At 43.0% G+C, this 13,059-nt stretch overlaps 1 protein-coding gene across 1 annotated transcript; it reads left to right on the forward strand.

The window, feature by feature from the left end:
- Positions 1 to 226: 226 nt before the first annotated feature.
- Positions 227 to 12,402, forward strand: zbtb4 (zinc finger and BTB domain containing 4). The gene is made up of 2 exons (XM_079594542.1): positions 227 to 454; positions 3,674 to 12,402. Exon 2 carries the CDS (start codon positions 4,064 to 4,066, stop codon positions 8,738 to 8,740), a length of 4,677 nt encoding a protein of 1,558 aa, XP_079450668.1. The 5' UTR covers positions 227 to 454; positions 3,674 to 4,063; the 3' UTR covers positions 8,741 to 12,402.
- The last annotated feature ends 657 nt before the right edge of the window (positions 12,403 to 13,059 follow it).

Raw genomic sequence — 13,059 nt, forward strand, 5'->3', positions numbered from 1 at the left:
TGTAGAGAGTGTGCATGGTGAAAGTGTGTGTCTAATGAACAAAAAAAATTGGAATAAAAAAGAGAATTGGAATTAAAATGAGGCTGGGGGCTGGGTGCGGGTGAGTAAGGGGTACGAGGCTGGGGGAGATAAAAAATGCAAAAACAGCCCAGAATCATGTGTCAGTGGCAAACTGAAGTGTGAGAGAGAGAGAGTGAGCGAGAGTGCAGGCGAGGGAAGGAGAGATAGAGCGGCAGAAGGAGGGGGAGAGTCAGAGTGCGAGAGAGTCGTCTCTGCCCTCTACATAGCGCTGCCTGTATGCACGCGCTTGTCTTTCCCTGTGTTCTCTCTCTCTCTCTCACTCATACACGCACACGGGAACACGCAGACCAGGACACACAGACCGAGGGAGGGAAAGTGAGAGAGTGAGAGAGAGAACACATCGCAGCCGAGATGCAGCAGAAGGTTTTCCGAGGTACGTTGTCTTGTTGTGTGCTTGCCTAGCGGAGAATGGGAGCGAGAAGGAGACACTTTTTCCTCTGATCTATCTCTCTGTCTTCACCTCTTCCTGCTTCTTGCATTTCTGTGCCACTCTCATATCATATCGATGTTGTTTTGGTTTTGTGTAGACACCAGAAATGTGTGTGTGTGTGGGTTTGTGTGTGTGCTAATCAAGGCCTGTCTCCCTTATCCGCTGTTGTGGCTGAACCACGCAGTTCTTTTTCAGGGCTGGTGAGCCGCTCCAAGATTAAAGTAAAATGAGAATAAAGCTTCATACTTTTTGCGTTCTCTTTCCATATTTCTGTTTTGCTGAATTTGGATACTTTATGTTGTGGTAAGTTCACATCTGATGAAATTATCTCAATAGCGAAGGACTCGGTTTTTAAAATTAATGACCAAGTGGCGTCTTGAAATATGGAGCCCTAAAAAAACAGCATCTACCTGTGTTTACATATGGTGGATGATATTATAAGATGCACATTCCCTTTTCAAATTTATAACGTCTTTTCCTGTGTAGCATACTTAGTGGTACACTATTAACAACCCCTACAAGGCCATAGGGTCAGAGGTCGTTAGAAGCCAAGCAGCCAAGTTGTATGGTTTTATTGAGGTGAGTTGAATATCCGCCAGGGCCAAATTGAATTTACTGTCACCGCTTATGGGTTCAAGTCTGCTAGCATGGGATATTTGTAATTTAAACTCTGGCATATGTTAGCATAAAGTTTCTGCCATACTGTAGCAGAAGCGGTATCAATGTTAGAACGGAAACATGGCAGGGCTGCTCATCTTCCAAAACAAACTAAAGCATTATGGAAGCAGGTTCAGGCATGATCTAGAGGAAGTAGCTTCAGCCAGGTCACTAGTGGAGTTTCTATCTCTATCTGTGATGACATTTTCTTCCAGCTTTGCTCTACTTAGAATATTGTCCTTGATCATTTTACAGCAACAGATTCATGGGAATCACTTGTCAAGTTTAAACTCAGTGGACCATGTCGAACACAGCGTGTAACACGGGCAGACTCGCTGGAGCATGGCCCGTCATGCCAAATCACAGAGATACCATAAATTGCCCAGGGGGAAAGCAAGGAGTGAGGACATTCAACCACAAACTCAACCTCGGACTATCCTTCTCCATCTCCCAACTGCTTCCCTCTTGCTCTTCCAAAACAGCCTACTCCTCCTTTTTGCTCTTTTCCTTACCCCTCATCTATCCTCTGGCTGGCTCCACTATGTTTTTGGCAGGGGGGTTGTGCAGAGTTCAGTATCTAGCGACAGCCCCCTTTTCACAGTCAGCCTCACCCTGGTGGGCCCCGTCACGGCCACACGGAAACAGGCGGCCTTCACTCATTACCCTTTTCCACTGCCATTCAGTCCATGGTCTCTTTCACTGGTACAGCTAAATTCAAGACCTTTAGCCCATTATCCGGCTTCTTCCGAGCCTCTTCTCAGTTCCCGTACCCACTGGTGACAGCATTATAAAACTAGCGGTGCGTAAATTGAAAATCTTTACCTGGTTGACTAGCATGCACTTTACGTTCCAGCTGATGACGCAGATGTGATGCTTGTTTTCAATTTCCTACATTTGGCAGAAAGTCAATTTGCCAACCCTTTTTTAAAATTGACTTGACATAATATTTAATTTAGCAAGATGCAACACTTTAATACTTCAGCTCTAACTCTTTCAATCGGTCAGATGTTTGAGTAGAGGGGCAGTTTGAGGGGGAAGGCAAAGGCCTTGTCACGCTTGGCCAGCCTCTTGCGCCAGGAACTGTTTGTTGAGAGGCAGTGTGTGCGTCATATGTGAAGAAAAAGGAGGGTGAGAGGGAGAGATAAATAGGGACAGACGTACAGAGAAAATGAGGGGGTGGCAGATGTGTTTGTCCATTCACTATGCGATCACCATGTAAAACTGTGTCATCCTTAGGCCTTGTTTTACGCCATAGCGGCCAGTCACAACAAGTGCCGGACAGGTTTAAATATTTTTTTCAACTCTTCCTGTCTAAATATACTCTTATGTAACGTCTATTATTATGCAGGACATCCTTTGCACACTCTCAGCAGCTGCATTTGTGGTGAGCTGGGTAACGCTAGCTGTCAAGCCACTTGTTTACAGACAGACCGGTTCATATGTGCCTGCACGCCTGCAAAAGTGTTAGCGTGTTGAGAGGAGAATGCTTGTGTGCTCATGCAGCTTGTTGACTGCCTGTGTGTCTGTGTGTGTATGTGTGCGCGCGCGTGTGTGTGTGTGTTTCTGTGCATGTGTAAGTGTGTGTTTGTGGCTGTTCTTGTCTCCAGGCCTGGATCTCGCTTTCTTCCCCACCTCTCTCTCTCTCTCTCTCTCTCTCTCTCTCTCTCTCTCTCTCTCTCTCTCTCTCTCTCTCTCTCTCTCTCTCTCTCTCTCTCTCTCTCTCTCTCTCCCTCCCTCCCTCCCTCCCTCCTCCTCTCTTTCTCTCTCTCTCTGCAATAACAGTGCTGACCTAGTTTCAGTGTGTTCAGGGCTGCTTGTGGAATTTTACAGAGGCCTGCCTGCCTGCCTGGCTAAAACGCAGGCAGAAAACCATGACTGGGGATTTTCTCTGGTGTCGCATCATTAGTGCTAACTAAGAATGCTCTTTCTTTATGGCATGACAGTCTTCTGCATTACATGCTATATAGTATAATTACATATTTATACATATATCCAAATAACTTAATCAGGAATACAAGATGCTTCAGTTCAAAAGGCCATCTATATTTTTGTACCTGTTCAGTCTAGGCATATTTGGAGCACTTTGACTATAAATAACACCCTGTTGGGGAAATCTTAATTAAATCTTAGCAGTGTTCAATTAGGTGAAGCGAATGCTGTGACTCAGTGGGGTTGATTGCTGAGATTCTTTCCACACTTTCAGATTTTGTCATGCCAAATTCGGAAACTGAGATGACTGCAACCAACCTTGTCTGACTTGTCTAAAGTTGCATGTGTATGACCACCATAATGGATTGCTTACTTGGTGCTTAGCTTGTATTTTATAGCCAGCAAATTTGAGCACACTGATTTGCCACCACACGTGCATACTTTCTGTCATGTGTATTTCTTGTCAGTTTAATACTAGCACAAAACTCTCTGGTGTATGTGGTTGTCTAAAATCTACAATGTTTCCTGTGATTAAAACAGAATATTTGAAAACAAATTATTTTCGTTCTGTTGCAGGACTAAGAGCGGGGTCATGGTGTCGGGAGAGGATGGCTGGGACCCTCTCCACACCTGCGCTGCACTCTTGGAGCTGAATGTTCAATGCACGGCAATCCCCATCCTGTTTTATACCAAGATAATCAAAGATGCACAATGTTACCTACATCTAGGAGTCGCCATCTCTGAACTTGACCTCCATGAACTGCCATCTTCTTGATCTGAAATTTCTGTTCTCCATCATCCTTCAATCGACAACTTCTGCACTGAAGATATAGCTTGAACAGACACTCTTTAAAGTCTTTTCCTGGACCTTGCTGGACTACAGATATACCCTTTGACTGTCTAGTGCTCTGTTTTTGGCCAACGATAGCCTTGGAGAACATCTTAGAGTACTTGTACAAGGATCCAATGAAACACAGAAATAAACACATTAGAGGAGACAGGATGGGAGAGGGCACGGAGGAGGCAGATGGTGCCAAAACTACGAGGATATCGCTCAGTTTTCCCCTCAGCGCTGGATTGCCTGGCTATTCTGGACAGAAGCACTGCTCCTCATCCCACCCCACTTCCTCCTCTGACGACCATGACAGAGACAGCTCAGATGGCACGGCATGGAAGGGGGAAGCATTCAGAGACAAACAGCTATCCAAAACGTCATCAAAAACTGAGCGCCTGCCATGCTCTTCCTCCTCCTTCCCAGTTGATCTAACTGCTTCAGTCAGTAAGAACTGCAAGCCATCTCTGTCATTTTCTGTTGATGGAAGTGGTACCCGATACCCAAAATCTCCCTTACAACACTCTAATAAAATGGACTGTTCAAAAGAGACAGCTGGGGTTAGTCTCAATAATGGGTACAAAGAGCATTCAACAACAGAAACGGCACACATCCTTTTCAACCTAAGTGCAAGAGCCTACCAGGACCAAGGTGTAAAGGATCCAGTGAGTTCAAAAGGCAAAAAACGTAAGGCAAACAGCCTCCATGTTGAACTGAGCCTTCCTCTCCCTAGCATCAACCCTCGCTCATCCTCATCAACCCCTCCTCCTCCTCCTTCACCCTCGTCTGTCTCTCTAACTTCCTCCCCCTTGACTCTCCCCACGCCATCTTTCCATGACTCCTTTAGGGCAGTGCCGAAGCCAGAACTACTGTGTGGGGTGTGCCACCGTCTGTTCAGCACTGCCTCGTCCCTCACTGTTCACATGCGTCTCCATCGGGGGGGACGAGTACTCAGCTGCCGCCACTGTGGCAAAGCCTTCATCCATAATAAAAGACTGCAATCCCATGAGGCCACCTGCAGGCAAGGGCTGCCAGCTTTTCCAGTGCCACCCAAAGAAGAGCCCCTGGAGGAGGGTGAAGTGGAGGGGGAGAGAGCAGATGAGGCTGCAGAGCCAGAACAGATTGGACAAGAAACAAGGCCTGGACGACCCATAAAGAAAGTGCGCGACCTTTATGCACATCATGCTGAAACACTGACTTGCAGGGATGCCCTGGGGGAAGAGGATCACTTTGTAAAAGTGGTGGATGGACATATAATTTACTTTTGCTCCGTGTGTGAGCGCTCTTACATGACTTTGTCTAGCCTGAAGCGACACTCCAATGTGCATTCATGGCGCCGAAAGTACCCCTGTCACTACTGTGACAAGGTCTTTGCTCTGGCTGAGTACCGCACCAAACATGAAGTGTGGCACACTGGTGAAAGGCGCTACCAATGCATCTTTTGCTGGGAGGCGTTTCCTACCTACTACAACCTGAAAACACACCAAAAGGCTTTCCATGGTATCAATCCTGGCTTGATCTCAAGTGAGAAAACAGTCAATGGCGGTTACAAGCAGAAGGTCAATGGCCTTAAACTATACCGCCTGTTGCCCATGCGATCTCTAAAGAGACCTTACAAAACATATAGTCAGCCAATGGCTGATGATCTACTCACTTCTGATTCATCAGTTAACCTGCCTTTATCTATAGATGACAGCCTCCCACAAACTCTAGACACAAAGAAATTGGAGTCTTTCCTGAAAGATCTTAAAAACCCAGACATCAAGGCTGAGCCTGAGGGGTTCCCTATCAGGTTGGGTGTAGAGCAGGGTAAAAAACTAGCTTCTCCCCAAACAGACATGACAGAAGAAACCAGAGAGACAGAGGGGTCAGCTAGTAACAATGGCAAAGTAAAAAATCCAAAGTGCCCAGAAGGAGCCGTCTCTTCAGTCATTGCATTTGCACACAGCAAACCATCAGTCATCATGCACAGCACTGCAGTTTCTTCCTCTGTCATTGTTCACAGAAATAAGATGGACTCTGAGGAGAGAAAAAGAAGTCCAGAAAATCATACAAAGGCAGGTCAAAAACAGATTAGAAAACATAGCCAGAGAGAGCACACAGAGGCATACAGGGAGTGGGATGCTGTCAGTTTAGACCCAGAGGTCTTGAAAATCAGACAGCCAACAGAGAAACTTCACAAGGGACGGAAAGTTCACAATAAAACAGAGTCAACTAAGACAATACCTTTAGCGGTGGGATCGGAAGTCAAAGGCAGCGGCCCACTTTGTCAGATTACTGTGCGCATAGGGGAGGAGGCCATTGTCAAACGGAGCATCTCTGAGACAGATCTAAGGAGAGACAAAAGCCCTACACGCAGCAAACCCAAAAAGAGTAACCTATCACAAGAGGACCAGAGAGAGCAACGGCACACCCATCACCACCAACGTAAACCCCGCAACTCCAGTCAGGAAGGAAAGGAGGGGGAGTCCAAATGGAAAAACCCTAAACTTAAAGGTAAGGTGAGGAAATATTTCTTCCGGCAGGAGGTCCGGGAGGACAGAAATGACCATGATGTGGAGGATAACCTATGGAGGCCTTACTATTCTTACAAACCCAAGCGAAAGGCTCTTCATATCCAGGGGGCAAAAGCTTGGAAACGCAAAATGCACTACAAACGATCCCTGAGGCCTATGAGGAGAGCTGAGAGACTCATAAAAACTTTTAATAAAGAGGTTGAGAATGAAGATGCAGATGAGGGAGAGGAAAGGAGACAAAAAGTGAAGAAAGAGCAGAGAGAAGTTACTGATCCACAGAAAGCTGAAGTCAAAGAAACATCACACACTTTTCCTGTCTCTTCAAGAACAGAACAGAAGGGAAAAGAAAAGGGAACTCATGGAAAGCCTGATCTCCCTCTTCCTTCATCTGCTCTTCAGGCTACACTCAATCCTCAACACACAGCATCCTCTATCATCAAGCAAAGATGGTCAGAAGATCAGGCATCTGAGTGCGGAACATGCGGTCGCTGGTTCTCCAGCCCAAGGAAACGAGACAAACATGAGTTGACACATCTGTTTGAATTTGTGTGCATGCTTTGCAGGGCACCATTCCCATCACAGTCCAAGCTGGAGGAACATCAGAGAACTCAGCATCCCAAAAACAAGCCCCTGTCTGCCCCTACTTTCTTCACTTCTCAGTCATCAAAAAATGAGGTGGAAATGAAAGTGGATGAGTCCATAGAGAAAGGCAGCCCAGTACGCTTGGGCAGGAGGCCTTTGATCAGATATACATGCTCACAATGTGATAAGGTCTGCAAAACCTCTGCTGCACTCAATTGCCACCTCAAGCGACATGAGTTAGGCAGTTCAACCGAGGTTGAAGACACACACGAAAAGCAAGACATACCAAGCTACGCACCTTCTGCAGTGGAGACTATACCAAGCAAAGGTTTAGACGCCAATTGTGAGCAAGTACAGCCTGTGTCTGTCATATATTACTCCAAACCAGACTGTCAAATCACTGACAACCAACTAGGTGAGAACATGGAAGAACACCAAAGAGTCAGAAATTGTGAAAGCCCAAAAGTGGCAACTAATGACAAAGTCCACAGTCCATTGTGTGCACAGTTTTCCCAAGTTATCCACAGTCCCACTTTAGAAAGGTTTAATGTCATCTCTCCTAACCTCCCTAGTGTACTTGTAATGAATGGTGCAGAGTGCCTAGACTACAGAACACCAGAAAAACAGAATTTAGACAAACTAAACCAACAGAAAAGAAGCCAAACGCTGAGCGACAGGCAAGTCCAGGTTTCTCAAATGCTGACAGAGCCTCAGATTAGAAGAGAAACAACTCCATCTGGACCCATATCACTAAAAACAGGCAGAGGTTATGTGTTTAGAGAAGGTGACATTAATCCAAATGAAGATTTCAGTGATTTACAAGATGCTCAGGATCTAAGAATCTTTCCTCAATCCAGCAGCCAAGCCCAAGACTTATCCATGACAACAATACTGGCAAAAAAGAGAGAGCTTGATCAACAGATTAAACATCCATCCAACATCTCAAAGGAACAGTCTTGTAATGAGGAGGTGTCGTTGGTAGTGCCCAAAGAGGAACCACTCAGTCCAATACCATCTCCTACATGCTCTGTCATTCAAACCACTCCAAAAGGACATTCTCAGAGGTATTCAAAGTCACCTTGTCACTCTCCAGGACCCTTGGACCTACAGTTGCGACCACAGCTGGAGCAAAGCCAATCACACAGAGGAAGGCACAACACAGAAAAACAGGGTCTTATGTTGCAAGCGAATTCAGCTGGGATGAGTGAGCCTTCTTCCCACATCCTACTACATTCTCAAGTGCCCACAGCAGAGCCTGAATCAAAGGACAACACCTCTCTCACTCCTACAGAATACCACATGGGCTCAGGCTACCCTGTCCAGGAGCTTACTCTTCCCTTGGTCATACCTGGAGGGTACTGCTCTGGTAAGAAACAGGAGGAGCAAATCCTGATGTCTTACCCTGCTGGACCCCTACCTTTTCCATCACTTGGCAAGATGGTATCCCACTCTGACTCTGCTAAACTGCCCTTTTACCCTGACCCCTATCACCTACTGTATGGCCCACAGCTACTGCCATACCCCTATAACCTTGCTGCCCTCCCAATGACTCTAAATATGATGGCATCAGGGGACAAAGAGCCCTTACCCTTCTTGCCTTTTTTCAATTACGCTGCCGCCCCTTTAACAGGCACAGTACCCCATCCATTAGTAGTGAACCCCAGCCTATACCACAGTGGCGGCAGCAGTAGCACAAAGCAGGACAACCCATAAGTGAGTACACATTGGCAGCAAGGGAATACCTGTAAAAGAGCAGAGGAGGCCATTAAGGGTGGAAATTATGTTTTTCTGTTTGTTAACTGACTCTTGCACAGCTCTTACTTCTCTTTTGTAACGCAGCAAATGCATAGGCATACATAGGAATCAAACGTGATAGAAAGATGGAGGGGTTTCTTGAAGACGAGGAGGAAATATTATAAGGGGGTGAAGAACAAAAAATATAATGCCCCCTTCAGGCACTGCCAAGATGCACCTTCAACACACCACTTCTTTGCCTCTTCTGTAGTGTCATTAGAGCTTGGATATCCATCCTCAGAATCATTATGATATTATGGATAACAGATGAACAATAACAGCTAACAGGATGTGTGTTTTACTAAATGAATTCTGTCTGTTTCCCATAATAAGGACAGTATAACAACAATAATGATAATAGTAGTTGTGTTAATTATACTGCTTGTAGTAATGCAAGGGTGGCTTATAATTGAAAGCAAAAAGATCAACACACAGGGAAGGAAAATGCAGCAGCTGATTTATGTGTGTGTGTGTGTGTGTGTGTGTGTGTGTGTGTGTGTGTGTGTGTGTGTGTGTGTGTGTGTGTGTGTGTGTGTGTGCATGCAAGAGTGTGTACAGAGTATGATTTTGTAAAGAGGTAATGCATGGAGACTTTGGGGTAGCTCATAGTGTCATATCTTACATCGGTACTCCAGTCATGTGTTTTTCAGTATTCCGGCTTTATGTGTGCCTGCCGGTGTGTGTAAGTGTTTTTGTGGGGTGTGTTGGGGGTGTAGGCATGCACACTTAAAATCATTTGTGCTGCATCAGCCTTGGTCAGTTCCATGGAAGTTCACGTAAAAACATAATTCCTGGAAAAGCTATTATAATCTTAATAGGTCAGTAAATAGAAAACATAGATGAAGTTCTTCTTTCGTAAGTCATAGCATAGCAACTTGATGGTGTAGCTACATGTCATATGGATTAAACATATTATTATGTGATGCCTTCACTAACCAGGATTATCATGACAAGATCAAATGTATTGTGATTTAGAATCCACTCTACTTTTGACCATGTTATGTATAGAGACAGATTGTGTTTCACATAGTTTCGTTTGTAGGATGTGGGTATTAATCCTTGATCTTTATGAAATAAGTCTGTGCACTTCCAATACTCCTGCCAACTGTTTCATCTCTTCCAACAACATACGTTCCAGTCGACTTCATGTTTGTGGCCTTCTCCTCCCCACTGCCCCCTGGTGTCCACCAAAGACACTCCATTCATTGACTGAATTTGAGACGTGACAGAATGGGTGAAACAAAGTGAGACAAACAAAGATTAAAATAGAGTGAGAGTGTGAGCAAAATTTGGGAGTAAAGCGGAGAAAAGCGCAGCTGGGCAGTATGTTAGCATAAATGGAGCTTCCTTTATAAAGACAGAGAAAATCGCATAGGCTACTTGTAAGAGGCAGTAGCTGGTGTTAGTTTTAGGAAAACATAATCTACTACAAGAAAGCCACCATTTCTGTTGGTTAGCAAATTCTCTCTCGCAGAGAGAAGAACAGGAGAGGACGTCAGTCAGTCCTGACGCCCCTGCAGGGCTTGCACTATGGGACTTATAGCACTGGAGTGGCTTGAGCTCTCCCTTGTACTTTCTTGTTTTTTTTTTCCTTTTGTTTTTCACTATATTATTTGTTTGATTTATATATTTTTCCCTTTTTGGTAGTGAGACAAGGCTTGTACTTGAAGCTCATTCAAGTACATAAGAATATGAATGTAATTTAGTCATGAGGTTAAAAAATAAAGATAGTTTGGTAGATAATTTCTGTACGCTGACTTGAAAAATAACATGTAATATCGAACCGCTATGGGGTATTCATATATATATATATATACACAGTAGTCTTAGGGATATGTCAAGGAAGTTGGATTCAATATAACCACAACGCATGAGCAACAATTGCTTCTTCAGTATCTTCTGGTGTTGTCACAAAACAAAATTTTCCATCATATGTGGTTCTTTCATTTCATTTTCTCCTGCTTTTTCTCTTGAGGCATGTACTCACAAAACTTTTTGGACACTCTTTTTTTAACCCCTCAGTATCAAAATTTTTAAATCTAAAACCAAAAAGAAAAACTCCTATGTTGCCTTATTTCTTTTCCCCAAGCATTACTAAAGCCTTTCAAATACTGCCCTTCCATCTCCACCTCTTTCTCATTCCAACACCCTCTCCCTGTCTGTTCTCAATATTTTACCTTCTCCCTTTGAATTAAGTGTGAAACTTTGCAATGTAGCCGCAGCACTGTTCATTTCCTGAGGGTAAAACACAATGCAATGAATGGTTGTGGATCATGTAGCTTCACTCGGGTATGAGTACAAGCCTTTTGTTTGCATTGTAAGAGTGTGGTGTGTGAGAGAAAGGGTGTGTTGTGGTAAAGGAAAAGGAAACCAAATCAAGGTCTATCTCCCTTGATAGCTACCAACAAACTTGTGTTTGACCTCTTGTTTTTGCTGTATTTTCTCCACCATGACAACATTTTTACATAAATTCTAGAACTATATAAATGAATGAATTGCATCAACTACCTGTACCAGTGATTGGTTAAACAAAAAGTTAACTAGCAAACCGTTAGTAACAACCATATATTGTTGAAAGGTTCACATAAAAATGTAACAATTATTTTCAGAGAATTAATAACATTGGGTTTGTAAATGTATTTTTTTCCCCCACTGAGTATTTAAGTCTAATTGGGTTTAAATATCGGCCCAAATATCAATTGTTAATTGTTCTGGATCAATTGTTCTGAATCAGTAACTGGGTTAAAATGACTAAATCAAAAATTCTGATGTTTACATTCAAGATGCCTTTTTATTTAAATAAGCTAATAAGTATATGCACATAATCTGAACGCACCTTACAAAGAAGAAATTGTGATACCATTTTCTACAAAACATTCTATTTAAGTATTACTTTGAGGAACATCAAAATGAGTTACGCTCTCATGTTCCTGTTTCATCCATCAGCAAACATTCAATGAAATTCAGTAGATAGTATGCTTAAAAGAGGTCACTTGTGACTGTGTGGGCTACTACTTCTAGTTCTACTTTAAAAAATATATATTTATCAGTCAGCATCTGGATAGACTACTGAATATTTGCACAGAAAAAGGATACATATTTTTAAAATGAAGTAACGCCTTTTGGGGGCATATGTACTGAAATAATCACAGATCTGTCCAGTAGCCTACGTTTGGTTTTGAACAATACCTGAACTACAAAAAAATAGCCTCTTCTAGGTCCACCCAGAACAAGGACCCTTTGGAGGCTTGAATTTTCAATCAAAGTGACTTAAATCTACCAGCTACATATGTTCTGCACTTGGTCATAGTTGTAGGCATGTGACTAAATTGTCTGGTATTTTGTGACAATGTAATATTGTGCCATTGTTTTAGAGGTCCGCATTATATTTGGGCAGTTTCAAAGAAGTGAAATGTTTGAAAACTTTATTTGTGTCTTGTTGACTTTGTGACCATTTAATACAGAGGTTTGCTGGCATACATTGCCGATTCAAGTCTACAATCAACAGTTAATTTCTTTGCTCCTGTTCTCTTTACTCCCTCTGTCTATGCTACAACCATACAAATAAAGTATTAACCTGATGACGTGCAAAATATCTTTGAATTCATCATCAATATGCAGTGTTGGCAGTTTTGACAACATTCAAAACAAAATACAGAAGTGCAAAAGAGAGCCCTGAATAAAAATAAATAAAAATAAATGTCAGTAAATTAATTTACAAAAAGTGATTAGTTCCCTTAAGCTAAATGTGCCTTTTATTGGTAGATAAGGCATCGGTGTACCTTTGAGGGCACTGCCCCATTGAAAAGCGAGTGGGATCATATATCATCACACTGCCCCATTTTTAACAGTGGGATCATATAAAGACTGTGGGACTTAGGCTATGGCCAAGTTTTAATGCTCTTTGGAAAGTCAACCAAGGGTCATGATAGATGTTTAACTCTTACTGTTGCGGGTCAATTTGACCCGTTTCGATTTTTGAGTTGTCGGAAATATCAGTTAATCTCTGTTTTTTTTTCTTGAAATTTTGTGACTTTCTCATTTCTTTTCTTTCTCATTTAGGGTCATGAACATGCATGAAACATTTCAACACACTGATGTGTTTTCACATATACACACAAAATTACTATTACGTTCGTGATGTTTGCAGGTCAATCTGTTCAGACCCAAAATAACAACAGTTCTTAGTTATATTTTGTAACTTTAGTTTTTTTTACTACTCTATGAAGATAGAAAAG

Source organism: Phoxinus phoxinus (assembly GCF_949152265.1).
Source record: "Phoxinus phoxinus genome assembly, chromosome: 21".
NCBI classification, from domain to species: domain Eukaryota; kingdom Metazoa; phylum Chordata; class Actinopteri; order Cypriniformes; family Leuciscidae; genus Phoxinus; species Phoxinus phoxinus.